General features: G+C 41.8%; 1 protein-coding gene across 3 annotated transcripts; it reads right to left on the bottom strand.

The window, feature by feature from the left end:
* Positions 1–7,239: 7,239 nt before the first annotated feature.
* Positions 7,240–24,655, bottom strand: DNAJC18 (DnaJ heat shock protein family (Hsp40) member C18). 3 transcript variants are annotated; one of them, XM_066611338.1, is made up of 9 exons: positions 24,613–24,655; positions 23,015–23,230; positions 20,902–21,088; positions 19,641–19,786; positions 17,265–17,450; positions 15,502–15,614; positions 13,726–13,835; positions 12,588–12,760; positions 7,240–10,968 (listed from the first exon to the last, which is right to left on the bottom strand). In XM_066611338.1, the coding sequence occupies exons 3-9, from the start codon at positions 21,003–21,005 to the stop codon at positions 10,844–10,846; spliced, it is 957 nt and encodes a 318-aa protein (XP_066467435.1). In that variant the 5' UTR covers positions 21,006–21,088; positions 23,015–23,230; positions 24,613–24,655; the 3' UTR covers positions 7,240–10,843. The 3 variants fall into 3 exon arrangements, with proteins under 3 accessions (XP_066467435.1, XP_066467443.1, XP_066467427.1); XM_066611346.1 differs by having other exon boundaries at positions 23,015–23,145; XM_066611330.1 differs by lacking the exon at positions 23,015–23,230 and having other exon boundaries at positions 24,613–24,649.
* Positions 24,656–24,715: the final 60 nt, after the last annotated feature.

Raw genomic sequence — 24,715 nt, 5'->3', positions numbered from 1 at the left:
CCAGCGTGAGATGGTTAGGCTGCCATCCCCTCCACACTTACCTGGGAGTAAGACCCAGGGACTATAACGGGGCTTACTTCAGAGTAGACGGGCATAGGACTGGGCTCTGAGGCTGCCATCCTCTCCACACTTACCTGGGAGGAAGCCCCACCATCCACAACACCATCACTGATATGGACGTACGGCATAGATACATGTTGTGATTTGTTATCTTTGACATTAGGCCAGGGGTCTCCAAAACGTTTCAGCCAAAGGGCCGCATCAAATATCTTGCATGGTGTTGGGGGGGGGGGGAGAATGAAATATAAAATTTAAATAAATACATTAGAGATGGAACTTAGATGAATGACTGGAATGAATGAATGAATGGGCTCCAATGTCCAGGATTTCTCCAAGCACCAACACAGCCCAAGCTATAAAGCACACACTTAAATGGACCCCCATTCCCCCACCCCACAAGCACAACTCTGGTTGTGTTTGATCAACTGGGTCAGAGGCACTCAGGGGATCAGAAGCTGGCTATGGGTCAGATAGAGGCACTCCACAGGCCACATCTTGCCGCCCCCCCCCAGATTTGGAGACCCCTGCATTAGGCTATTAAGACTAAAAGCACAATCCCATGCATATCCACTCAAAAGTAAGTTCCACTGAATTCAATGAGATTTACTTCCACGTAAGTGTGTACAGGATTGCAGCCTCAGGCACCTTTCCCTCATCTGCTAACATTTACTTTTCAGAAGTATTGCCACTTCTAAGAGCAGTACACCCTATTTTATTGCATGGATCACTCTTCTGCACATACCGTACTCCCTGACTGGAAGGAGGTAAGCCCAAAATGACAAGGGGTGCAAAACAGAACCTCCTCTATGATGAATCCTCTGAATTCAGAGGAGCTTTTCATTTCTTACCCCACACCAGCAATTCTATTATGGCACTCAGTTTGGGAATGACTGTGGAAAACAAAGAGGACAGTGTTAGTTTTTGACTGAGAATAGTTTCAACAGAAGGAGGACTGGTATTTTCTCTGTCTGCTCCCATTATTCAGAAATCTCACCTACCTGTACAGTATTATTAGAAAATCCACAGCACAAAACTTCTGCTTGTTTGTGACTTTGATGTTATATGCTTGGTTCTAATAAAGGTATTACCCTACTGTGCCTTTTATAGTCATGTATTCCACCTGAGTTATGCTATATATGTAATTATAGTGACAGTATTTCCCCTGGGGGCTGGGGATAAGAATAGGCCCTCAGTTTGGCTGTACTTGTCGTAAGAGGCAACTAAACAGCCACCGGGTAGATGGGACTCGTCAGCCTGGGAAGGCAGCCCATCTGAGAGAAGGAAAACTCTGATCCCAAACCTCCACTGCCTTGTGGCTACATCCAGTTGTGGAAAAGGCTTCAGGAGTCAACCTCGAGGCAAAATCCGGAGCCGGAGTCCCTGAGGCAGTTCATGGCTGAACACAGTCACACTCTGGCAACTCCTGCGACGCCGCTGGAACCAACCGTATTGGCCTCTGCCTTTCCATTGGACCATTTCAGCGACGTGGAGAGGGGGGATTTGCTGCATGGGTAACAGCCCATCCTCCATGCCTACTTTACCCAGGCTTCGCGCACTGGAGAGGACACTCTGCTCCAGAACCACCATTCAGAGCGTGACACCATAGTCTTCTGAGACTGAAGGATGCCAACAATAGTGACAGTAGTACACATCAATTTGCTATTGTTGTTAGGCTGCAAGCGGGGAAACATAGTGGGCGTGATTAATAGCATTCCCATTCCTGTCCATTTTTAAGAGGATATTTTACAACTAAGACTTCAAAGTAGTCATTCATCTTCATCTCTAGTTCTTCAGTTAGAATATTATGTAAATAAATTATTGCCATTACCTTGTGCTAGAATGGTGGGGGAGGGAGAGATGCTCCAAGCATTACCCAAAAGAGGAAGGCTGTGATTTGCAAGCTGCTACTTGGACACAATTGTTATCCAGTTTTGCACTGGAGATGGCCACTGTGTCATGTCCCATTTCTGATCTTCCTTGTTGGCAACCCCAATATCCAAGCCCCCATCATCACATTACACCTAGCTAATGAGAGCGCTCGATGGTTCTGTGGACAAGTTAAAAGATGGAGATGGGGGCTGGCTGTCCATATTTTAAGGGAATTGACAAATATAATGGAGAACATGGTAGTAATTTTTAAATGTAAATAAAAAAATCTGTCGTAGGGACTTGACTGCAATGATTTAACGGAAACAAAGATAATTTCCTTTAAGTGAGAACTGATACTCATATCTTTTATTTCATGTCTTATTTTCATACGACACAGCAATGTCATTTTCAAGGCTAAACAATACATTACATTTAATTAAAAAACAAAACACAGAGCAAACTTTGTTTCCCAACATAAGAGTGCAAATCTTCAAATACTGCAGCAGTCCCACTGTCATTGCTTGAACAGAGGCCAAAGTAAGAGAGGACTGCTTACTTCAAACCCACTGATCACCACTAGACAAGCTGGTATTTCTATTATTCTTATTCTAGATAAGGAAAACACACCTTTATTTACTAGTCATCTGGTGTAACAATACAAACCTACATGGTTTCTGAAAAATGAACTGTATAATCCAGAGTCAGTGGAGTCATATACAATTACAATATGGTCAATGCATATTTACATCTTTAAAAATTTCACCAAAACCACTTAAATAAATAAATAAATAAATAGAAGGTGACAATCCTATGCATAGTTACACAGGAGTAATTCCACTGAACACAGTGGGACTGGTTTCTGAGTAATATGCATAGGATAGTGTGGTTCAAATACTAGGCTGATGCCTGATATGAAATAAAGTAAAACAAAACAAAGGAACATTTTCAGATCTCATGCACACAAAATACATTTTAAAATAAATTATTTTATAAAGGTTAAAACAAGGCTTTCCTTTATGTTGCAATCTGTTCTAGATTTACCTGTAGCCTATCTAGGATAAACATAGAGTTAATATGTATATGAAAGTTTAAAATGGTAGTAATTCTGCAGTTTGCAGTACAGTAGTTTGTAAAATATTATTAATAAATAGAACAGCTGCCTTTGTAGCTTTGACCAAACTCTAAAGCAGGGGTGTCAAACATAAGGCCCGGAGGCCACATGCGGCCCCCAGAAGCTTTTATCTGGCCCTCAGGCTCTCAGCTGCTGAAGTGTTATGGCTGAAATGGCAGCCCACATGAAAATTGGGCTTTCCCAAATCTTGAAATATGATCAAGATTTGCTTACTTTCTCTTCTGTCATTTGTAGATAATGAGTTTCTATATGAGAAAAGGGTCTGATTTCTGGACATTAGCTGCTTAATGATGTCACTTTCTGCTTAATGACATCACTTCCTGTCCTCAGCTGGAGCCCTGAATGCTAACTTCAGCCCTCTGTATGAAATGAGTTTGACTCCCCTGTTCTAAAGCGTTGAAGAAAATGAACTACTGGCTCTGATATGTTCTTGAGAAGTGTAGTACTCCCAGGCATATACTACTTGGTGGATTAATGAATACCTGTGCAAGTACACCTAGGCTGAAATACTGGGTGTCAGATGAGCTGTTGACAGGAGGACTCAGGATAAATTATGTGTGCTGAAATGATAGGCTGAAACCTTTAAGCCTATCCTAGCAATCAGTTTCCCTGGAGAAGAGGAGAGGCATTTCAAGGGGCACATCATTACAAATAGGATAAAACCACTACAGTATATATTGAATAGGCATATGCCATATCTATATACTTTCAGTACACAATTAAAATGTTCACATGCACGAGGCCATCATCTTTAAAAATGTTATCCTTCTCAAGCCCCAAGCAGCATTTCAGTAAACAAAATTATACAGCAGCTTTCCAAAAGAACATTCCGACAATGAAACCTTTGTGTTAGGAGCAGATAGCGGTCGTAGCTTCACCAGCTAAATATACGCTCATAGAATATCGGTTTTTAAAATAGAGGCTACCTCGTAAGAGCCAATGTGGTATAACAGACAGAATGTTAGAGCTGGCTTGGGGAGACTGTAGTTCAAACCCTCAATCTGCCACAAAGCTCACCGGATGAACAGGAACCAGCTAACAACTCTCACCCTAACCTACTTCACTGAAAGAAATTCCTGATTATTCAACTGAGAGCTATATATGTCACTGAGTTGCTTGGAAGAAGAGCTGCAGAAAAACAAGATACTGTATGAAATGAAATCTCTATAATTTGTTGTTACCTAACCCACTACTTTACCCAGGATCCCTTCATATGTAATGCACTGGAGGGCCACAAGGCGGCTATAATGTTTGTAAGCATAAAAGTTCATGTGGATAGTCTTCTTGCTAGCAGCCCTTAGAAGACAGGGACCTTATGTCCAGCATTTCTGTGTGATTGGGTGGTGAGCTGCTGACAAAATTAATCCTTTCTTTATAGAATCCCCATTTAGAAGCAGTTTTGATGACAACTGGTCACTCAGGTATGAAAAGGCTCTTGGAAAACAGGTTCTATGGATTTAAATGAAATGAACTCTACATATGGCTGAATAGAATTGCAGCAAGGCCTACCTTATGAAAAGCTTGGCAATGTGTGCCTATGATTGGCCTCATTATGCAGTGGTTCTCAAACACCCAGGGAGCTCGAGAACCACAGTAAGTGCATACAGAGGAGCGGGGAAGGCAGCACGGGTTGAGGGAAGGCAGCAGCATGATCCCCAGGATTGTGTCACTAAGGGGGGGCGCAGAGATTGGCATGTACTTACCAGTCCCTGCAGCAGGCTCCCAGGGGTGGGGGAGCCCTGTGCAATCCTCCGCAGGGCTCCCCAACCTTCAGAAAATGAAAGTGGAGTGATTGCGCTCCATTTCCGGTTTGTGATCGCTCCACTTTCAATTTCTAAAGCTCGAGGAGCCCTGCAGAGGGTTGCACAGGGCTCCCCGCTCCTCTGGAAGCCTGCTGCAGGGACTGGTAAATACATGCCAGCCCCTGTGCCCCCCTTAGTGATTCGATCCTGGGGACTGTGTCACTGCTTTCTCCTCGCCCCTGCCTCCTAAGGGGGCAGAGTCCAGGGCCTCAGGCTAGGGTGTCGCGACACCCCAGTTTGAGAACTACTGCAGTAATGTATAACTTGTTTTAGAGCAGCGGTCTCCAAAATGGAGACTGCTTTGCGCCAGTAAAGCTGTCCCGTGTGTACAGCACTTACCGTTCTGCCTGGGGCCCTCCTGTTGGCACTGCAGATTGCCCCGATCTTCACTCCAGCCAGCTGCACATGCCCAGAAATCTGGGTACAAGCTGGGCACAGCTGGGCAAAAGATCACAGACATGGCTGGCAAGCACAAAGGTCAGGGGTAATCTGTGGTGCAAATGGGAGGCTCCCCCACAGAATGGTACGCACCTTTCACACGGAGGAGGGATTACACCCATTAGCCAGAGTCTGAAGAGTCCTGTTTTAGAGTGTAGCTATAGCAGTGTTTCTCAAACTGTGGGTGACACACTAGGTGGGTTGCAAGCCAATTTCAGGTGGGTCCCCATACATTTCAGTATTTTATTTTTAATATATTAGACTTGATGCTACCATGCTATGTGACTGCATTTGGGGAAATGGTACAGACCTGTACTTTTAACAAGCTACTATGTATATTCTTTTAACAATGTTAGTAAATGGGACTTACTCCTGGGTAAATGTGGGTAGGATTGCAGCCTAGGATTGTTCCAAATTTGCGGCTTAATGATGTGGCTTTATGATATGGCTTAATGATGCCACTTCCGGTCATGACATCACTTCCAGTGGGTCCTGACAGATTCTCATTTTAAAAAGTGGGTCAGTGTGCTAAGTGTGTGAGAACCACAGAGCTATAGTATACTGGAGCTTAAATGCTTCTATGGTAGTACACACATTTTAGGATAAGGGTAAAAGAAATGCAATTTAGGCTGCAATCCTATCCACACTTTCCTGGGAGTAAGCTCCACTGACTATAATGGGACTTACTTCTGAGTAGACAGGCATAGGATTGGGCTCTCAGATTTTTACAAGGGAGTTCTGAGACTATAAAAAAATGTTGTAAATTATACTAAATTTTATCAATTTATTTAACTTCTTTCATGGGCATTTTAAATGCCAGCATTGATATCTCTGTAGGAGAGATTAGACTAATAAGAAATAATTGGTGAAAAACAAAAATAAATTACTGTATTTAAAAATAGATTTACAAGTAATTTTTACTTAATTATGCTCCTCTTAAGAACCCTTCAAACTATTATTTCAGTAAGGCTGCGATTCAGTCTACTGCACAGGCAAACAGTTATTTTCATATTTATATGTAGTTCTGTTGGTGAAGGCTATAAGTAAAGAAACTCTACAGCACTGCTACTATAGGTGATGTCATTTCAATCAACTCTCCCACCTTCCATTAAGTGAAGGATTCTAATTTACCAACCAGCTAAAACTAAATGCAAACACAAATCAGTGGCTCAGTTAGAATTTCACAGCATACACAACTGAAATTTTTTAAGCAGCCCATTTCTTATACATAATCTTTTTTACAACCAAAAAACAGGTTTATTGCAATATTCTCAGCAATGTGAAAACACTCAGCCTATGTATATATAACTAAACAACTTTATTCAAGACAACACTGGTTTGCACCCATCTAAAATCAACAAATTAGCTAGCACATGAAAGTGTTTCATATATATTAACAATTCCTTGGCAAGAGTAAAGGATGGATACAAGCTAAAAAGGATTACAGATGGAGCATGTTTATCCATGGATTTTTATCCACAGATCTGGCTCAACGCAGTTCCTCTGGATCCACACTGAACCAGACTCGGCTCCAGCTAAGCCCTCCGAATGGGACTGGGACTGAGCTCCTGCCCCTTCCACGGGGCTTTCTGTAGCTCACAAAAGAAGTGTGCACTTGCCTGCTGCCTCTGCAGGCTTCAGAATGGCCCACAGAGGCAAAAGAACGCCACTTCTGGTTTCCCGAGGGAAACTGGAAGTGACTTTTTTTGCATTATGAGGCCCGGGGAAAACCTTCAGGCACTTCCTCAAGCCTCAGAATGCCTTATATGGTGAAAAACATCCCTTCTGGTTTCCCTAGGAAACGGGAAGTGGTTTTTTTTTTTTTGCCTCTCTGGGCCATTCTGAAGCCCACAGAGGCAGTGGGCAGATACATGCTGCCTCTGTGGGCTTCAGAAAGTTCTCCAGAGGGAACTGGAGCACAACTCTGGTTCCCTTCAGAGAAAGGAGTAGGAAGTCGTGGATTTGATTATTCGCGATTTTTGGTATCCGCGAGGGGTCCAAAAACTGATCCCACAGAACGGAACAAGGTCCCACTTGAATTGTGAAGAATGTCAGGATCTCACTGTACTTCTGCATCAGTTTGAAAGTGCAATTCTTGAGAAGGGACAAAAATTCCTATATTTCTGTCTTTGAAGTCGAAGTGATTACATAATTAAATTAGGAAAAAAATGGCAAAGTCTGGAAAAATAGTAATAATTCATAGCTGTTTAGCTTCTCAATGGGTTGTAAGTTAATTATGACTAGGCACCACTGAAATCATTCAGATACATTTGTTGTGGCTACCTTAAATGCAACTGATGTTAATAAGATAGTCATGACCAGTTTCAATTGCTACAATGCTGTATTATCAGCTAAATATCACCTGTATTCTCAACTAAGCACCCAAACCATATGTCAGCACCTAGATTCTTACAATTATGTTGTACTTTCCCTACATCAGAGGAGGTAGATTCTCATGGCTACATCTTTTCTTTCTTTAGGCAGTCACTAAGACTCCAAGTGGGGCCTTGTGCTGCCTGAATGCTAGTTCTGGCAGTGCAAGATCCTTTATGGTGGCATGAAAGTCAGGCTGCTGCTGCAAAGAGCAAGAGGTGTGGTGTGTGTGTGTAGCAGGAGCTCTGAGAGGCTCTGCAAGTGTCAGTAAGTTGTAAGTAAGCAGGAAAGGGGAGTAATGGAGCATGTTGGGAAGGAACCAAAGACAGTATTAGGGAGGGGGTGGATCCCGTGGCACTTGCGCACACACCGGATCTTATACCTCATTTTTCTCCCAGCCCTGCCTCTCTCCTCAGATTTATGCCCACTGGTGTAGGTCCGGGGAGACACATAGGTGATTGGGCAATCTACCAGGGGGCAGTAAAATATTTTTACTCAACTCCTTCAGGCTGTCCAATCACCACCCTACTCCAACAGCATGAAGCACACGCTCCGTTGGTGAGACTGCATGCTATAAAATGGCAGGGGATAGGATTGGGCAATAAGAGCCTGACAGTAAAGTGTTGCAGCAACAGCAGTGATAGCTTAGATTTACTGAGATCCTAGTAACTAAGAAAATCAACTCTAGTGCAGAGAGACTGGAGCCATCACTGATATGGTTATTTGGTCTCAAAAGCCTTGGAAAGTCCATCCAGAGAGACATACAGATAAATTCATCTAATGTGTCAGGCCTGATCAAAACAGAGATACAGGAATTTTGAACAGTTTGTGTGGGTTTGAAAACCTAAAAGAAAAAGCACTATGTATTCATTTTGTGTTATTCTTCACTAAGGCAGCCTTCTGCCAAAGACAAAGGGTGCAGTAGGCAGAGAGTGGCCCCTCATCTCCATTCCACCCTACTTGTGAGAGGCTTTGATACATCCCAAAGGCTTCCTCTACCCAGAATACATATTCACAGTAAGAAATTCCTGTTATCGCCTACCATGAGCACAGATCTGTTCTAATGTACTGATTCGTATTTATGGTTAATAGCAATTAATTGCATTTTATTTTTTGCCTTTAGATGACTTTATACTGGTGACCTGGATAAGTATTAGCAGCTTTCAGTTTCATTATGGGGAAAACAAATCAAATCTCTCCTGAAAATTAACTGTGGCCACACAGCGGAGTATTAACAGCTTTCTAAGTGCAGTCAGCAAGCTTGATGCAAAATATTTTAAGCAGTTACTAGCAGTGCCATTGTAGCCACAAAGAAGTTACCAAGCATCATGCTAAAAGAACTATGAAGAGTTTAAAGAAAAGTAGAAGAAAACACAGAACACCAAATCCAGTGCTCTCTGCAAAGAAGCTGAAAATAAGCTTCATTGGAATCCTGATACTGACAAATCAATTATTTGTCTGGTGACTGCCCGTGCATTTTTACAGTGGATGCACACCTCACAAGAGCTGGACTCATGTATATTGTGCCTATATGCTTCTTGCTCCCTTTTTTCTGATGAAACATCACAAGAGCCAAGCCCATGGAAATGCAAGTTCCTGTCACAATTTCTCAAGAACCCAAACAATCTTATACCTAGCCTAAGCAGAAGCCAGCCTGGGGTTCCCTGTAGACAATGATTCAGCAACATAGCCTGACACCATCAGATCCATGAGCTCAAAGGCTGACAAGCAACTGAGAGACCAGTGAGATTCCAATTTGACCCAAGTGCTGAGGCAACCAAGAGAAAACCATATTGTACTTTGAGGAGAAGCAATTGTTAGGTCACCCAGACAACCAGGATGCAACTAGAGTGGAAGTCCTTGGATGTCTTACAGAGAGAAGGGCTGTAGGGTGCCTGTTCAGCCTGCCAGGTTCTGTTTAAGCCTAAAGAGGATTGATCCTGCAGCCTGTGGCTCTGCATGAGGCCCACCACTGGAGGGAGGGGGGAGGAACTAGGTGTTTTCAGAACATCTCTCCTACATATGGCATCCTAATGAAAGAAAGAACAGGCAAAGAGTGTAGCCTATATAGCACAATCTAAGTGGCAGTAATGTGGGCACACCACTATACATCCCCAAAAGAGGACCATACACATGGTACACATGACGCAAATATATGCATTAGGGAAGCAAGGGTCACTGAGAATTTTTTTAAAAATTGGTCTGGCTAGTCATGAGGAAGACAGTGAAAAGATAAACTTTGTCTAGCTGGGTAACATCTTAAATTGGATAAATTTTGTCCAGCTGGGTAACAGTTACTTAATGTCTCACAAGTTGCCAATGGGTAAATGCCCACCATCAATGCCGCAGGTACTGAGTTGACAATATAGCCTGAAATGTTGAACTAGTCAGAAAAAATCAGGGAGGCGTTTCAGCTTAGTTTTATGATATAAAAACAAACAATCTGAAAATGAATTGGAGATAAAGTAAAACAGAGGGGCTGCAAATGGCAAACCAGTGAAGGGAAAGAAATAGTGTTATTCATTTTCCATCTTTCACAATCCAGATTTTGCACCAAAAAAAAATAGTGAGTGTTCAATTTCCCCAGGCAATCTCGGTGGCCAAAATCTGAAGCTCTGCATCACTGATTAGAAGAATCTAGTGGAAAAACCAAGGCTACATCTTTCATTACACACACAATAGTGAAGCAGAGGCTGAAATAAAACATGTCCATTTTATCTATCCTTTTGTTGTAAGCCAGATGAACAGCAGCTTCAGATGAATATGGGAATGACAACATAAGATGCTGAGGGAGTTATTGATCCATTGAGTTACTGATCTATTGAGCAGAGTATGATGGCTATATTCCTGGGATGCACTGGATCAGCACCGGAATGGTGGCAAAGTATCATATGACAACTGCCACTGAATGCAATTATATCTCCAAGGAATCATTAACATTTAACACTACTGGGCCTTAGAACAAAATGTACTGTATGTTATGGCAATTGTTGCCTCTATGACTTAGTTCATATAGTTCTGTGTAGGTGATGGGGGTAGCAAGCCCTAAGTCTCTACATTACACTTTTCCTCTTCATTATAAAGGGAAAACAGAATCAAGTTGAAACTCCCACCAACAGCATACATGACCTGTCAACAATGCTCACTTCTCCCCTTGCATCTCTGCCTGCTAGCGACTCCTTTGCATTTCTATAAGATTGGAGAGCTTTTCACAGTTATCAAGTTTTAAGGATTCTGCCTTCTGTTTCAGTCGCTCATCTCTGTACAACTTTGCCAAATTAGACAGCTCGGATTCTGAAAGAGAAAAGATACGCTTCGTGGTTATACTTTTTAAAAATCTTGTCAGATTTATTTCAAACCATTAATTAGTGTCAATCGATGAAAAAAGATACCTTTCAAAACAAGAGACGACTTGAACAGGACAATTAGTTAACCTTTTGAAGAGTCTAACCTTAAGAAGAGTCTTGTTGGATCAGGCCAAGGACCCATCTGTATCTCACAGTGGCCCAATAGATGTCTCTGGGAGCACTCAAGACAACAGGACACCTGTATCCTGTTGCCACTTCTATAATCTTACAATTACAGAATCCCTGTGAACAACTTTTGCTCTATAGTACTAAAATACATGCAAACACATGTTGTTGCAAATGTATAAAAATAAGTACATTTATTTTTACTTCTGGAAAATTAGATGCCAGTATAGTTTAAATCCATTATATAGAATTCAGGATAATTCTAGAAAGCAGATAATTCACCAATTTACAGTTCAAATTTGATGACTCCCAGGCTGCTTCTAAAACAGGACTTGTACTGAATGATAGACACTGCACATATATGACACTAGCTGTTAGAGTTCATGGCTTTATTGGCTCATCCTATAGGAATCAGAGATTTCACTGCCACCATGACCCCAACATCCCATAGCACATTACAATACAGTTGAATAAAAAAGGAGGAGACTTAGCATGGGCTAGTTCAGCAAAAAGCAGTAATGCATTTTAAAACAATGCATCATTTTCACATTGGAAAGCCACTTCAACCAGCAATGAACATTCTCACACAGAGCACACAATATGTATTTGCATCTAGATGGACACCCAATTTACCTGAATGGGTTGGATGCATCTTTTTATGAATGTGGTACTCAGGTCATAAAATCACATTTAAGTAGTTAAGGTGCTTGGTATTAGTAGCAGTATGTTTAGTTCACATTGCAAGAGATCTCTATACTAGCATGGACTCCACTATCTACTTCTCAACTAATTGAGATTGTGATTGCTTCAACCAGCAATGAACATTCTCACACAGAGCACACAATATGTATTTGCATCTAGATGGACACCCAATTTACCTGAATGGGTTGGATGCATCTTTTTATGAATGTGGTACTCAGGTCATAAAATCACATTTAAGTAGTTAAGGTGCTTGGTATTAGTAGCAGTATGTTTAGTTCACATTGCAAGAGTTCTCTATACTAGCATGGACTCCACTATCTACTTCTCAACTAATTGTTTATGTTACGTTATGAGTGCTCTGTCAGATCCAAATGATTTTTTGCTCATTTTAAAATACCGTGTCAATATCTATTACAGCGGTTCGGAAAGTTCAGTCAGGTGCTATGCCTTTAAGGAGGGTAATGACCCGACCACGCAGGTACCATTAATATGGCACTTCTGGGTTTCGCTGCCACCACCAAATGCAGATAAATTTTTTTAAAAACACCCTTTTTTACTTACCTGGTGGTGGCAGCAAACTTGGAAGTGCCATACTAATGGCATCTACAGATCCTTAAGGGGGTAGCATCCCCAAAGTGAACGCCTGCCCGGGGGGGGGGGGTCACAACCCCAGGTTTGCAAACACTGGTCTACAACAACACTTACAATGATTTAAAATCCATTCACCATACAACTTACTCTGTTGTTTTTCTTTCCTGCAGCTGGTCTGAATGTGGTCGATATAATCTTTTTCAATGTGCTTTTCAAGTTCTTCAAGCTCTTCGCCATCATAGTTGTTTTCAAAGTTTTTATCAACATAGTAAGGCACCTGCAGATTCTGTGTTTCTCTTACAATTGTGTGCCCTAGATTCCTACAAGGGTAAGCAAGTGAAGAATAGGATTGTAAGATCTGTTATCCTTAAAATAGGATAATATAATGACATGCCTTCAAGAAGCTTGAAGAAATGCAACTTAAATGAGGGAGTTTTCTACTTATGTTAGAAAACTCCCTGTTAATGTGTTAATGTAAAACTCCCTGTTAATATGTGTTAATGATGTTAACACAGTCCGGAACAGTTTTCAGTAGTGTTATCTCCAAGGTGCATGGCCAAGTGGCCGTGGAAATTTGGCAATAAATGTGTAGAAGTGGCATTGTTCTGAGCCGTGACCCAGCACAGCTGCTGGAGGGAACCATACGCCAAGGTGGACTCCTTACTGAGAATGCTGATTTTCAGTGACTTACATTCAATGCAAACACACTACTGTTATGATTTTACACCCGTTAGAAGAATTCCTGCATGGAGCACTTTTATATTTTCTTGAATCCTCTTACAGCTTTTTGTCAGTAGCACTGGAAAAAAAAAATTGGACTGCGGTACAAGACTGACAATTAAGGGTATCTATGGCAAAAAAGTCAAGTATTCAGTTGGAGAAGTATTGGGCTAACATTTGCAATCCTTTTCTTCAAGCAACCAGGAATAACAACAGACGAAAAATCAATCTAAGCTAGGGAAGCAAAATTCCATTTGATCTAATTCAACACTGTCTCACCTTCAGTTGTCATCCTAATTACTGAATGCCCTGCAGTCCAAGATCAAGGTTTATAGCTGAACTTGTGATTAGCCATTGCAAATGTCCAACACACAAAAATCACCGTACAAGTCATGAAACATCACTGTTTCATTTCTCTAGTTATGACTGCGATGTTTCAACAGTAATGAAGATTAGTAATCAATGAAGCGATGAGATTAACTTCAATACTGGAAAACTGACTGTGTACAACAGTCCATAAAACTAGATCCATCCAAAAGAAGCAAAGACAAATAGCTGAACTTACGATTTGAAGAAGAGGCTGTAGGGTGGATTAGTAGCCATCAGCTGAGTTACTATTGACACAACTATTATAATAAAGACTGGCAGTAACTGAATAAATGCCGAGTATGTATTCTGAAAATGAAAAGTATATAGTGAAGCATTTATGGTTAATGAAGCATAGAAGCTAGAGACAGAATAAAATCCACATAGTAAACATAAAGATTTATAGGGAAGAAATTAGCTACCAGTTTATTTTAAAAGAGGACTGGTTATGGTCTAAATTACTATAAATAAATATTGACAGGTACTGATTACTTTTGATCAAGACTCTTTATTCTAAGACAATTCATATGGAAAGAACATTTCAGTGTCATTTCTGGACAGGCATTAGGAAAGGATGTTTGCTTGCTCCATTTTATTAAACTTTGATATACATGATATTGTCTTAAATGTACTTAGTAGGCAGATAATGCATGAAGGCTGTCTCTCACACACAAATTCACCTATCCAAATCCACGTTCTTGTTACATAAAATTGATGTTCAGTTCCACAATGTTCAAGACCTGGTCTTTCTGTCATATATGCCACTGATGGAAAAATTCTCCTAAAGGTGCTCAATCCTTACCTATATATTACTGCTCTAAAGAAAATATAAATGCATCCTTGATGGCCAATGCATAGAGTTGGTAAAACCTGTTAAATATTTCTTTCTCTAGTTAGAATAACTGGAACATCCAAGTATGTACAATAATACTTCAGTCCTTATGCACTTCACTGGCAGTTAGATTCCAGGTGCTGCTAGTGCTGAATACCTTCTAGGCCAACATACATGGGCCAGTGCTCAGTGGGGCTGAAACAGCCCAATCAGTCATTACTCATCAGTATATTATATACCAAGTGGCAAAGCTGATCTTTTGGAATCACAATCTTGTCATAATGCTATTAGAACTCATGAAAAAAGCCCCATATCATAACATGGAGCTTGTGAAGTGAACAAATGATATATGCCTCTGCAGGGAACTTTGACATCGTTCCGCTCCTTCTTTGGCTAGACAGGTGGGAGAATGGGCTTCTAATATGCTAGGGACTGAGCAAAATGAACCTCTCCCTGAGCTAGCTTTTGTCTGCTTCTGCAAGAGAAGACAGCTATGGAAGCAGCTTGTGTCTGCTCCAATTTACTACAGAACTGTCCAAGTAAAAAGTAACAGAAAATTATTGTCCCTGAACAAGTAAGTCAATGTAGGATGATGGACAAAGTGCTGATTTTGATCAAGAATGAAGCTAACTAGGTGGCCTTGTGCAATCACTTCTCCTTACCATCTACCCTACAGGCTTGCTGCAAGATAAAATGGAGTGATTTCTTGAGTTCATCAGAGGACAGTTGAGATGTATATTTCTTGCATTTGTGAGAGTGATGCAAATGATCATAGGGGATGTGCTGTTCAGTAATGCACAAATCATTTTCACCCTTGAAAATGTCTCTCAGTACTGTTAGCTTTATACTTGGTCCCAATGTGAGTTTCAGGGAACTTACTCCCAAGTTACATACTCTCAAGTACGTAAGGAACTGTACGTTCTCCTTCTACTTCTGGTGAAAGCTAATCTCTGAGAAAAATACAAAATCTTTCCTAGTAAGTGTAATTGAAGAGGAACTTACAATTAAGAGCTGTAAGAACAAGAAATACAATTCTCTTTAAATGGTACAAATGTCAAATGATAAGCAATAGCCGCTCCCCCCCAATAATAAACAGATAGAATGTTTTGAGTGTATGTATAACAGATCCCCTCTTTCAAGTACCTGTGGCCTGTTTTCTTCCTCTTCCTCCTTCTGTGTCCAAACCTTCTCACGTCTGTTCCGCTGCTGATAACATGGAGTATCCATAGATGCATTTGTAAACATATGCATATTTCCTGATATAACAAACATCACAGAAGGTAAGGGCACTATTTTTCATTTAATAGACATGCATCCCATGTCTGTGGGAGACAGAAGCAGCTTCTTGCTTTGGTCATAAGAACCACAGGGTAGTTCATCAACTAGTGCTTCTGCCATCGGAAGCTGCCCCTGAGAACAGTGGAGAATTATTCCACTTTCAAACAGAACTGTTGTGTGGGCAGAACATCACTGTGGGATTTTCTCTTTACAGAAAGTATGCTAGTTAGGCTTCTACCCTTAGCTTTCACTTTAAAAGTTTATCTGTAGGGTTCATTGTTTGCAGAATGGAAAAACAATATGACTGTAGTACATACCTACTAAAAGCAAAAGAGGAACACAATCTTACTTTTTTTAAAAGTCACATGATTTTTAATTTCATATAACAAGAGGGCATGACATCACCAAGATTCCCAACTGTCAAAACTGATAGAATAAGCCAGGCATCATCTTATTCATCTCCTATCTGATTGGGTTTTGTCTTGGACTAGGTATACTTCTCAGAGGTGAAGTATGAATTGGTTTGGCAAGAATGCTATGCATAGAGACTCATAAAAAGAATAGTCCAGGGGTATCAAATGTAAGGCCCGGGGGCCGGATGTGGCCCGTGGAAGCTTCTTATCTGGCCCTCAGGCTCTCATCTGCTGAGCAGTGCTGAGGTGTTACTTCTGAAAGGGCAGCCCACATGAAAATTGGGCTTTCCCATATCTTGAAATATGATCAAGATTTGCATATTTTCACTTCTGTCATTTGCAGCTAATGAGTTCCTAAGAGAGAAAAAGTGCTTTTTTGTTATAACTTGTTTAATGACATCATTTCCTGCCTAAGGACATCACTTCCGGTCCTCAGCAGACATCATGAATGCTGTTCAGTCCTTGGTTTGAAATGGGTTTGACACTCCTGAGATAGTCAGATTAAGAAATCCTATTGTATATATGTGTGTATAAGTAAATTGGCCCTGAAAACATGGGATGACTTATAGCTGGGTCAATACTGTAAAATGAAGCTTCTAGGAGCAGCAGCTTGGTGAGGTGGGGGGTGGGAGTGGGCTGAGAAGCAGGATGCGGGGGGGGGAGGGAAAGGAAGAGTTTTACTTACCAGTAATTGATCTGAGGCAGCAACAGAAAGCAAACAAAAAATTGGTAGCCATTTTAGCTTCTTTTTCAGACAGAAGAGAAATGAAGCCACTTATGGTAATTGTAGTCAGTATGAGGGCTACTGCTACGGAGGTAACATATTGTATTCCTCACAAAGCCTACAATTCCCATAAGCACCTTCATCTCCCTTCTTGTTGGGAGAAGAAGGTTTAATGGCTCTTTTTTTTCTTTTTGGCTTTTTTTGCTACTGCCTCAGAACTATTCCTGGTAAGACATTTTCAAAGAATTTCACACACCCCAAGGTTCCTCTCTCCTCCCCTCCCACGACTTATCTGAGGATAATAGACAATTCCATTATTTTTGGTTTACCCTGCCCTCACCTTATCTGTGAGATAGCTAAAACTCTTTCATTATGGACCTTGGGCATGCATGGGGCAATTATTTAATGGCAGCTTTCATTGAAAGTGAAAATCTGAAAACGTAATCAGTTTCATTGCACTTTCTGAGTTAAGCCAGAAAAGGAATGCTCACCTGTTGGGAAACTCCCACCAAAAAACATATTAAATATTTCTTCTGGAGTGATGTCTGCTTCAAACTCTCTGTAATAATTATAGTGCCTGGGCAGATTGGTATAAAGAGTCTCTTCTTCATCTCCAAACCGATCGTACTGTAATCGCTTTTCAGGATTGCTCAAAACTGCAAAAGCAGTGCCTATTGCTGCAGATTGAAAGGGAAAAAAGGGTTACATGCTTGCAACTAATCAGAATGATTGCAGTCTAGTCAAATTTAATGCCTAACAAGCTCAGGATTGCAAAGTGCTAAGTAAAGTATAGTACCCATGGTAAGCTATTTTCATTAAGAAGTAGAAGACAGTTTCACAGAATGGGCAGTCCGTCTTAAGACAGGAATGGTTGCAGATACCACACTAATAGCATAACATTTGTATCCATCCCTTCCTCCAAGGTGTTCTAGGGAGCATATATGGAATTCTTTCAGTGTATCAGTACAACATTCTATGACTATCCTTGGCCAGTCTTCTGGCTTGCTTGAATAAGCTATTCCTCACTAGGACATACTGCAGTCCAAATTCACGTCTGAAAGAGGGCCTTTCTTGAAGCGTAGATACTAATACAAGTAGCTTACAGTGCTATCCCTAGGCATGCTGTTGTCTTTCCACCCGTAATACCTTTGTGGCTGAAAGCAGTACAGAGAAGAGCATTTCTGCATAAGAAACACAATAGTTCTATGCATGTTTCTTTCTTTTGAGAACTATTTAATTTTACATTTTTAAACTAAAATATAGGATAGAAGTATGCTCTTGTATAGATAATTAATTTCTGAATTCAGAGCATAAACATGTATATGAACAAAAGGTAAGAAACAGAGTAAAAATAATTACACAAAGAGAAACACATCCATTGCAATCAACATAAACTGAATATGTACTGGGTCTAGATCAGGGGTGCTCACACTTTTTTGGCTCGAGAGCTACTTTGAAACCCAGCAAGGCCCGGAGATCTACCAGAGTTTTTTTTACAATGTTCGCGCCATCATAACATATAACATTTATGTGTACAATGTATGTTGGTGTACCTTGAGCCCCACTGAGTATAACAGGACTTACTCCTGAGTAGACATGCCTAGGATTAGGCTGTGAGGCTGCAATCCTAGCCACACTTACCTGGGAGTAAGCCCCATTGAGTACAATGGGCCTTACTCCCGGCGTTTCCTCCCAGAGGCACCTGAAGGGGGGGGTCGGCACTCCGTGATCTACTCATTTTGCCTCGCGATCTACTGGTAGATCGCGATCCACCTATTGAGCACCCCTGGTCTAGATCATATTTAGAACCCCAACATATTTCAAACAAGGCAACCAAACTAGGAGGAAGTCAGCCAGATTGAGTTGCTGTTGACCAACTTTGATCTGAGTTCTTCCAATACCAGAATGTACCAGCCCGCTGAGTCTTATAGGTCAAGGCTTCTGTTTTCTAATGTCTACTTATGACTAGGTTGACTGCTTTCTGTTAAAAATAGCCTGATCCTCATTGAGAGGTGTTTTATGAATTTTGATCAACAATATTGAGAATACAGTTTTGGACCCTTGGACTTCCTACACTCCTTAACCAAATAGCTTCCCAAAAAATGTGAAATCTCAGGACAGCTCTACCACATCTGATAAAATGTACCCATTTCTACACCTTTCCAGCAACAACAAGATCCATTTCCCATGATACAACACATTCTTCTGGGAATGAGATACCAACAGGCAGAGATCTTGCATACGGTTTCATACATCAGCAGGGACCTGGTGTAACACAGTGGCTAAGAGTTGCGGGTTGGGACTTCCCTGGTTCAAATTTTGCCTCTGCCATGAGCTCACTAGTAGCTTTAGACAAGCTACTCCCTCTCAGGCGCAGCTCTCCAGCTACAATAAGGGAATAACAATACTGACTTACTTTACAAGACTGTTGCAAGTTAATAGACGTGAAGCACTTTGCACACTTAAAAACACAATATTCAGTATTTGTATAATATTGTAGGACTGCTCCCTGTAATGTCCACCAATGGAAACGGAAAAGGTCCGTTTTCCAAATCCTCAATCAGTTTATTTAAATCCCTGCCCCAAACTATGCCATATTCTAGAAAAGGGTTCATACTAGGCAGGAAGTAGGTGCCTAGGATATATCATTGATACAAGACCCCTGCTTGTGACACCACGTGCATGAAAAAAGATTTCCATAAATGTAGGTATTTCCCACAAATTCATTCATTCGCAAGTTAAATCTGTCTCAACAAAGTCTGCATCCGCAGATACTGGAATCAACAAAGAATAAATGAGAAAATATCCTTGTAAGACAGCCACATAGCCTACGGCACTCTTTAGATTTCAAGACTGCCTGTCCATACCTTTAAATGCTTCTGTGGCTCCTGGAGCACAGTTCTTGTCAGGGTGAAATTTAAGGGCTAGTTTTCGATACGCTTTCTTCAGTTCTTCATCTGTAGCATCTCTCCCAACACCCAGAATCTCATAATAATTCTTACTCTTCTTTATTCTACAAAACAAGTGTCATTATTTAATGTCATGTATTTTCTCCAATTGTGCTTACAGGAAGTTATATGAATATATTGGTATATAGATACCAACGTAAACTTTCATACATAATAAGAAAAAGTAGGAGCAGATGCACGTCTCAGGCTTCTACGTTGATGGAGAAGCTATTCTACTTATTTAGACAATTTGTTCAAGTCTTTTGCACTTATGCTGTGGATCTGTTTCATTTATGCAAGCCCATCAGCTTTTCTTGGACTTCCTCTGATATCAGAAATAGCTAAAGATGAGCTAAATATGAGGTTTGGGTTTTGACTGTTCTTTCTGGCATTTAGGCTCCAGAGAAGCCTGGAACAGGACGAGGTAGACTGTTCCAGTGCTGGACAGCTCAGTTAGGAAATTCTTCCTCCTGTCCAGCCAGGCAGCCCAATCTTAATCAGGCTGCCTGTCTGTGGTACAGTGGTGCTGAAATGGCCGCTGTTGTATCCCACAGGACTAGGAAGGCAGTCAGAAGTCTCCTCGGGGTAAGTGTCAGCGGCACTTGGAGTAACATGGGGTAAGTGTTTGGCGGCAGTGTCTGCTGTTGTCCCTACTCCCCTTTTGGGCCTGAACTGTCCTCCTGTCTGCTCTCCCTCTTCCCAGTTTTGCCCCTATTTTTGTGCCAGGCTGGGAGATGTTTAGACATAGCGAAAGGCTTTCTTGCTCTCAAATTGTAGTGCAACACAGCAACCCATCCCTGAGTCCTTTTCCAAGGCCTCAAAGGGTGAGACCATCTCTACCTTATACATGATACACTATTGTGATCAATCACAATATGATTACTGTTAGTGGCCAACAATGGCTTCCTAGCAAGTTGGAGAGGGTATCTGTAGAACCCCTTTTCTCAAACAGAAGCTGAATGGCCATCTTCCTGGATGGTGCAGCTGCTACCTGCCCAGAGCAAGACTGGACTAGGACCCTTCCAACAGACAAAGATGCCTCTGTTTCTGGAAAGTTCCCCGATTCTTAAAGCCCGATTTTATGCACGATTATTACTATAATTAAAACAGTGACCAGTTAATACTTCAGGTTGCAGTCCTGGCCAATAAATCTTTTAAAGTAGAGAGAGTTCCTATTTACCTTTGTACCCCCAATAACTGTTCCCTTGTGTAGGTCATGCTACCTTCCCCAGATGGTGACCGACTTCTACCACGATCACATATATGCTCTTTCTTCATCCTCATATAGTCACTATTGACACAGTAGTCAAAGTTGCCTCTTGTTTCCTCTGATATGCATGGATTTCTTCTGAGCTCATCAATTAATGCTACAAAGAAAGACAGGCTCAGTATTTGTAGACTTACTATAAAATAACTCTGAACAATCTGTTTAATAAATAACACATCCCAAAAACACTTCCTTAAAGAAAAAATAAATCTCTCACAATCATCTCCAATAAGCTACACAAGCTTATAGCCTAGATTTGGTTAGTCACAACTAAAGAACCTAATCACGACTAACTAAATTTAAAATACAGTGCATTCCAGGCATCCCCCTATATCCACGGGGGACACCTATATATTCCATTCCCCTCCCTCCACAGATATGAAAACTGCGGATTCGAGGGGAATGGGGGACAGACACCAGAAAAGTCCTGATGGATCAGACAAAGGTGAAGCCATCATCCTGATTCCTGGGACAAGTGACTAACCAGATGCTTCTTGAAAGCCCCGAGCAGGACTCAAACATAACAACCCTCCTCTGTTGTTTATCCCCCAAGAACTTGAATACTCATGGGAAAAAAAAAAACTTCCTATGCGCTTTAGGACCACATTCTCCAAGTCGAGCTCTTTCTAATGTTTTGCCCTTAACTCTGAACTGCATTGTCAAAGGACTGAAATAACTCCTAAAATGCAGCATTAGACTAGAGGAAGAATTTTGTTTTCCATGACAATTCAGACCACAAAAGCCTAAGAGCCCAATCCTGAGGTCTGCAACACGGCTCCGCGCTGCGGAACACCGTTGCAAATGTGCCACAAGGCTCGTGCTGGGCACGATTGGGCACGTTGCAAATGTGCCACAAGGCTCGTGCCACCGGCCAGTGCCGGGCTAGCGTGCGGCGGTCGCCTGGGTTTCACAGCTCCATGGTCTCCCAGATCGCCGGGCTGCGGAATGGGAGGCATGGGGGAGGCGTTCCGAGGTAGGGGGGAGGCATGTCAGGGGGCGGGCAGCAGGCATGTCGGGGGGAGGGGGAGAGGCGGATCTGCAGAGCTGAGCTCCGCAGGATCCAAGGCGCTCATGCAGGGCTGTGTGCCCTACATGAGCGCCTTCACTTTAGCGCCGACCTTTTGGTCGCCACTAAAGAGAGTAGCCCCATTGCAGGGCTGCTTCCCTTACTCAGGGGAAGGGGACGAATGTCCCCTTCTCCCAAGGAGCCTCCCGTGGTAGTGGGGGAGGCACAGGATCTGACGGGAGCCCTCCATGGAGCCGCTGAGCCTGGGCACTGCGGGCAGCTCAGGATTGGGCTGCCCATTCCAAACTTGAAATAGGTTCAAGTATACGAAGTATTACCTAAGTTCAAGTCAAGTATTACCTCTGAACCTGAAGATTCCATGGCTAATTGCAGATAGACCTGCCCCGCTTAAACAAAGGGGGTAAGTGGAATAGTTTCAAGGAGGCGGGGAAGAAGCAAATACCTCACAGCTGCGTTTATTTTTCTGATATTTGCAGGAATCTGCATTTTTATTTTGATATCTTTTGTTTATTGTTAGCATACAGTTTTAAAATGCTGACACCAGTGCTATGCACTTTAAAGAAAAACGAGAACCAAGATGGTGTAGTGGTTCTGGGGTTGAACCTGGAAGATCCATGTTCAAATCCCTGCTCAGTCATGAAGCTCCCTGGGTGATCTTCAGCCAGCCACTATCTCTAAGCCTAACCTACCTCATAGGGTTGTTGTGAAGACAAAAAAAGAGAGAAGGAACTAAGTACAACTCCCCCACCATGCTGCTTGGTGGAAGGGTGGTATAAAAATGTGAACAACAGCAGTAACAATAATAATACACTGAACAAATTGGTATTTCTCCAAATTTGCTTGCTTATTTTCATGCTAATGAAAATCTAAACAGAAAGTTTTTTAAGAAATGTTTTCATCAGCATACACAACACAAAGGCTCAGAAATGGGGTTGGATTAGTAGTTTCAAAACTTATAACATGACACATAGGGCTAGTTCACACATGCATGTCTCTCACTTTATTTCTTAATATGATGAGTTTTGAGCAGAAAGCGTGAACCCTCTTCACTGAAAGACATCGGAGGCAATATAGAAGTTCTGTCTGCAATATCTGTCCCACGATGCTTCAGTCACATATCCAAGGTGCTCCTTGATGCCAAGTCATCAAGCAATGAACATGCATGTGATTATTGGTCTTTGTTACATAAAATGCAATATTAATGCAATCTGCATACTGAAACAGGAAGTTGACACGAAATGACAAATGAAGAACTTGCAACTAAAATCAAGTATTTCTTCTTTATACTCTCTATTTCTTCTTTATAACTCTCTATAATTGCATCAAACCCTTTCTTATATTTTATAACTCATGCGCCTATCCATGGTCTTTCAGAATTAAACATAATCCTCATTCTCAACTGCCCCCACCCACCCACCCAGCCACCACATTCGCCTGGGTGCACTATCACCTCCTTCACCCCCGTAGTCCACCCTTCACAATCTGTTAATTTGAGAAATTCCAGAGGAATAGCCACATTAATTTCTTGAGGCAAAATAAGCAAGAAATAAGCATGGCACATTTGTGACTTAAGGCTGCAGTCCTACAAACGTTTACCTGGGAATAAGTCCCATTGAACTCATTGGATCTGAGTAGACATGCCTTGCATTGCGCTGTGAGAAAATGTATTTGGAAACAAGTTTTTGTGGTCTATAGCCCACTTTGTTAGATGTGTAAAATACTGCCCTCAATTGTGTGTTTGTGTGCACACACAAAAACTGATATGAGTTTTTGTAGGCAGGAGGTCTGGTCTAGAGGATAGAGCCTCCGTTAGCCTGAAAATAACATCGGAAGGTCGCCAGTTTGAGGCCACTGGCAGCTCCAGGAATGGCGAGACCTTGAAGCAGCTGACAAGCAGAGCTGAGTTATTCCACCTGCTCTTTGGTGTGAGCAAAGAAGCGTCTTGGCTGCCCTTCATGTGGGAGGCAACTGCGGGCCAGAAGTGATACCAGACCAGAAAGATCCATCTGAAATTGTTTTTTAGGTAATTTTAATGCTTTAATTTTATATTAAAAAATATTAAATATAAATATATTAAACATGTAACATGTAAAATATATTAAACATGTAACAAAGTTTTACATTTTTATATTTGTATTGTAAGCTGCTTAGAATGCCCATTGGGAGGTTAAGTGGGGTACAAATAAATACTACTAATAATTGCACCTCTTTTGAGGTAAGTTTAAATCTGTACTATATTTTTCTACTATATTATTTTCCACAGCCATAATGAAGAGAGTACAGCATTGATGACTGCTGGGAAGTTGGGGTTATTTTTTATGCTTAGCATACTTAGAGCCCAAGCCTATGCATGTCTACTCTGAAGTAAGCCCTGTTATAGTCAGTGGGGCTTACTCCCAGGTAAGTGTGGAGAGGATGGCAGCCTCCGAGCCCCATCTACTCCGAGCCTATCTACTCTGAAGTGTCCCATTAGAGTCAATGGGGCTTACTCCCGGGTAAGTGTGGAGAGGGAGGCAGCCTCAGAGCCCCCAACCCCCACACCAGCCTCCCTCTGCCCGGCTCCGCGAGGCGGCCGCAGCTGCAACACAAAGAGATACCTTCAGTCCAGCGCTGCCCGGGCCCCAGCGCCGCCATTTTCCATCTGGCGGGAGGGAAGAACGTCAGCGAGGAGGCGGTCACGTGACACAAAAATCCAGACCG

This window comes from Tiliqua scincoides, chromosome 1, assembly GCF_035046505.1.
Source record: "Tiliqua scincoides isolate rTilSci1 chromosome 1, rTilSci1.hap2, whole genome shotgun sequence".
In the NCBI taxonomy this organism is placed as follows: domain Eukaryota; kingdom Metazoa; phylum Chordata; class Lepidosauria; order Squamata; family Scincidae; genus Tiliqua; species Tiliqua scincoides.
This window is presented reverse-complemented; position numbering and strand designations above follow the sequence as displayed.

Bases quoted from the DNA above. Each gene is read 5' to 3' on its own strand.
- DNAJC18 (XM_066611330.1), bottom strand. From the start codon at position 24,649: ATGGCGGCGCTGGGGCCCGGGCAGCGCTGGACTGAAG. The intron at 19,787-20,901 runs GTAAATAGGAAC...CTTGTTTTGTAG, and splicing joins CAGTTATTGGGGGTACAAAG to AATAAAGAAGAGTAAGAATT. The intron at 15,615-17,264 runs GTGAGCATTCCT...TTGTTATATCAG, and splicing joins TGGTGGGAGTTTCCCAACAG to GAAATATGCATATGTTTACA.